Source organism: Bombus vosnesenskii, unplaced genomic scaffold (assembly GCF_011952255.1).
Source record: "Bombus vosnesenskii isolate JDL3184/JDL3185 unplaced genomic scaffold, Bvos_JDL3184-5_v1.1 scf7180000014520, whole genome shotgun sequence".
In the NCBI taxonomy this organism is placed as follows: Eukaryota; Metazoa; Arthropoda; class Insecta; order Hymenoptera; family Apidae; genus Bombus; species Bombus vosnesenskii.
The window spans coordinates 45,767-50,161 of NW_022883497.1; the positions used below are offsets into that span (position 1 = coordinate 45,767).

At 63.2% G+C, this 4,395-nt stretch overlaps 1 protein-coding gene and 1 pseudogene across 1 annotated transcript; both read left to right on the top strand.

The window, feature by feature from the left end:
- The first annotated feature begins 1,601 nt into the window (after window positions 1-1,601).
- On the top strand, window positions 1,602-2,492 carry LOC117239967 (annotated as a pseudogene).
- Window positions 2,493-3,220: 728 nt separating this feature from the next.
- LOC117239968 lies at window positions 3,221-3,619 on the top strand. The gene has a single exon (XM_033505788.1). The coding sequence runs from the start codon at window positions 3,221-3,223 to the stop codon at window positions 3,617-3,619; it is 399 nt and encodes a 132-aa protein (XP_033361679.1).
- Window positions 3,620-4,395: the final 776 nt, after the last annotated feature.

Here is a 4,395-nt window from a genome sequence, read left to right on the forward strand (position 1 = left end):
AACTAGCCCAGACAGGGAAGATAGCGCTGGGCTGGTCGACCGCGAGGGAGACGGCTATACCTAAGCGGCTTCAGGTGTCTGGAGCTCGGACACGTGCGAGCGACCTGCGTGTCCACGGTCGATCGCGGGCACCTGTGCTACAGGTGCGGCGGGAGCGGGCACCGCGCCAGAGGCTGTCCCGCCTCGGCGCCCAAATGCCCGCTGTGCGAATCGCTTGGGGCTCCGTCGAACCATAGGATGGGCGGAGCGGCGTGCGCCCCGCCGACGACGAAGAGGAGGAAGAATAACCTCGACAAGAGGAGGAGACCCACCCGCGAGTCAGCGGCGGATGGGACCGTAGCCGTAGACGAGACCGCGCTAGCAACAACAGCAGCAGCGGCGGGTGGCCCGGAGGAGGCCATGGAGTTGACGTGATAAATTCAAGTGCCTGCTCCAGTGCAATGTCGGAAGATCAAGAAGGGCGCAGGATCTGCTCTTCCAGACGATTCGGGAGAGCGAGGTCGCCCTCGCCGCGGTGGCCGAGCCTTATCGCGTTCCCGACGCGCCCAACTGGATCGGCGACCTGAACGGGTTGGTGGCGATAACATGGACGCCAGCCTCGGGACCCCTCCGGCGTCCCGCTGGATCGCGGCAGAGGTTTCGTGGCGGTCGAGTGGGCCGGAATAGCCGTGGTGGCGGTCTACGTCTCGCCCAACATCAGCTTGGCGGCGTTCGGGGACTTTTTGGACGGGGTCGGCGAATGCGTCACCAAGTGCCTGCCCCGCCAGGTACTCGTCCTCGGGGACTTTAACGCCCGCTCGACGCAATGGGGTAACCCCAGGACCAACTCACGGGGAAGGACGCTGTCCGACTGGGCCGCGGGTCTCGGGCTCTTGCTGACGAACAGAGGCTCCGCGAGCACCTGCGTGGCGTGGAGAGGCTCCTCCGTGGTCGACCTGACGTGGGCCACCGCGGACCTATTCCGCAAGATCCGGAACTGGAGAGTGGCTGAGGGAGTGGAAACACTCTCGGACCACCTCTACGTGCTCATGGAGGTGGCCCTCGGCGATGACGACGACCGACGACGACGACGACGAGGAAGAGGAGAGGACCGTTCCCGCGCGCCATCACCACCACCGAGATGGCGCCTGAAGGAGAGAGACAAAGAGATGTTGAGGGCAGCGGCTATCGTCTCCGCCTGGAGTTGGGACGCCCGGGGGACGACCGAGCCGGAAAGCGTGGACGAAGAGGCGGAAGAGCTTCGCAGATGCATGAGCGCGGCGTGCGACGCCTCGATGCCGCGCTCCGTTCCGGGCGGTGGACGCGATTGCGGCGTCTATTGGTGGACGCCGGAGATCGCGGAGATGCGCGAGATGTGCGTTCGGGCCCGCCGAAGATACCTGAGGGCCCGACGTCGCAGGCTGACGCGCGGCGAGGAAGAGATCTTCGTCTGCTACGAGGCGTACCGAGAGACCAGACGAGCCTTGTAGAGGGAGATCAAGTCGGCGAAGGCTCGGTGCTGGAACGAGCTGATCGACGCGGTCGACTCCGACCCGTGGGGGCGGCCTTACAAGGTGGCCACGAAGAAGCTGCGACCGTTGGTGCCCCCGCTGACCGCGAACATGGATCCGGGGCTGCTGGCCAGAGTCACGGGGACCCTGTTCCCACCGGAAGACAGAGACACGAGAAGAAGAACAGCGGCATCCTCCTCCGACGAGGACGAGGATGACGACGACGACGACGATGCGTCGACGTTGGGGTGGAGCGAGGAGCTGAGCGTGACGGAAGAGGAGCTCTCGCGAGCCACGAAGAGGATGGCACCGCGGGACGCGGCACCAGGTCCGGACGGTATTCCAGGCCGAGTCTGGGCGGAGTGTATGAACATCGTGGCTCCTCGCCTGCGACACGTCTACGACAGATTCCTGAGGGAGGGCGTCTACCCCCGGACGTGGCGGACGGCGAGACTCGTGCTGCTGCGGAAAGAGGGTCGTCCGCCGGACTCGCCGTCCGCGTACAGACCGATCTGCCTGTTGGACGAGGCGGGCAAGCTGTTCGAAAGGATCGTAGCTGCCCGCCTGGAGGCCCACGTGGAGGGAAGGATGCCCGGATGGCACGACAGCCAATTTGGAATCCGCCGGGGTCGCTCGACGGTGGACGCGGTCAGGCGAGTGAGACGCATGGCCGAAGAGGCGGTGTCCCGGGAAGGAGCGGCGATCGCGGTCTCCCTGGACGTGACGAACGCCTTCAATACCATCCCTTGGTCCAGGATCGTGGAGGCCCTTCGACGCTTCCGGGTACCGCCGTACCTGGTCGCGGTCATCCGAGCGTACCTGTGCGATAGATGGGTGACCTACACCGGGCAGAACGGCGAAGAGAGGAGACCGGTAGAGCGCGGCGTTCCGCAGGGTTCGGTGCTAGGGGCGATACTGTGGATAACGGCCCACGACTCCGTCCTTCGGTGTCCCATGTCGTCGGGCACGGGGATGGTCTGTTACGCCAATGACACCCTGGTGCTGGCTGGGGGACGGTGGTGGAGCGACACCGCGAACCTTGCGGAGGACGCCGTGGCATGCGCGGTACGCGCCATCAAGAGACTGGGCCTGACGGTGTCGCCGGCCAAGTCCGAGGCCTTGTGGTTCTTCGACCACCGACGCAGAGGAACCCCTCCGCCCGGACTATCGTCGCTGACTGTCGACGGAGAAGAGGTAACGGTGAGACGCCACATGAACTACCTAGGTCTCACCATCGACAGCCAATGGACCTTCGAGCCCCATTTCGAGCTCCTGGTTCCGAGGGTGACGGCCGCGGCAAACGCTCTGTGCGGCCTCCTGCCGAACATCGGCGGAGCGGGAGTGGTAGTTCGTCGACTCTACGAGGGGGTGATCCAGTCCCGAGTACTGTACGGGGCCCCGGTGTGGGCGGAAGACCTGGCGGCGAGTCGGCGCAGCCTGATCGCGCTGAGGAGACTGCATAGGACGACGGCCATTCGCATCGCCAGGGGGTACAGGACGACGTCGTACGCGTCGGCGACCGTGCTGGCGGCGTCGCCCCCGTTCGAGCTGCAGGCCCTGGCGCTCCGCTATCCCCGAACATCCGGGAGGAGGCCAAGCTGGAGACCTGGGAGCGATGGCGCTCTCGACTGCTGGAAGACGACGCCACGCGGCCGCACCGAGCCGTTCGCGCCGTGCTTTCCAACTGGGACGCCTGGAGAGAGCGAGGCGAGGTACCGCTGACATTCCGGATGACGCAATTGCTCACCGGGCACGGAGTGTTCGGCGAGTACCTGCTGAGGATTCGCAGAGAGGTGACGTCCACCTGTCACCATTGCGAGGAAGAGGAGGACACGGCGCAACATACGTTGGAGTATTGCCCGGCGTGGGCGGAACAGCGACGCGTCCTGCAGCGGGAGATCGGCGAGAGGTTGTCCCCGGAAGCGTTGGTGGAGGCCATGCTCAGAGGGCGTCGGGAGTTCGCCGCCGTTCGCACTTTCTGCGAGCAGGTGATGCTTGCGAAGGAGCGGGCGGAAAGAAACAGGGTGAGAACGCGGCATCCTTCGAGGACGACGCAACAACAACATCGGAGGAACACCACGCGCCACGGAGGCGCGATGCCGCCACCGGCGCCGCCGCGGCCACCGTAGGAGCGTGATGAATCAGGAAGAGACGTTAGGGGGTGTGGCCCCCCCTAACGGCCCAAGGAAGCCTCCCTTCAATAACGACAGGGAGATAGACGCCCGAGGGTAACCGTTAGTAATTCGGGAGAGATCCCGGGTGCATCTCGACTCAGGTGTCAGGACAGACCACCGTGGAGTTTTAGTCGGTGAGAGTCCGACACTACCCGCTAGCGGGTGTCCATGAGGATTACTCCACGTTAAAAAAAAAAAAAAAGGTTTCAATTAATCGTAAGGTAGATACCTATGTTAAGTGCATTGTGAGCTCATTCTGTACAACGATATTTATCCACCTTAGAACGAAAAAAAGAAAAATCTCGTCACCCTTCACTCGCTTACCACACAATACTTATTGTACTCGCGATTTATTCGTTCGCGATCACTCAGTTCTTTCAAACCGTAGCGTGGCGTACTCGCTCGCGCGTATTCCGCGTACGTGCTTGTCAACGTGCACTAGACAACTCTTCAGATTCGTAAGTCGCCCCAAGGACACCTCTGTCTTGGTGACTACTCGACGACTGCTCGACGTTCGCATCGGATCGCGGGGGTTGTCGTCGCGCCGGTGATGCTTGCGAATCTGTTGGGGATTCAGTCGTGGATCCGCAGTCCTGTCCGATTGGTACTTCGGTACTCGGTCAGGGACCTGCAATTTCACGTCCTCCGTAATTCTGTTCGGGCCCGCGGGAGTGGACCCCACTGTGCAGTTGAGGTCAATGCCTTCGTAATCCTGTTCAGCGGTCCCTCCC

What these genes read in the sequence shown, in the direction of transcription:
- LOC117239968 (XM_033505788.1), top strand. Translation starts at nt 3,221, where the DNA reads ATGACGCAATTGCTCACCGGGCACGGAGTGTTCGGCGAGTACCTGCTG.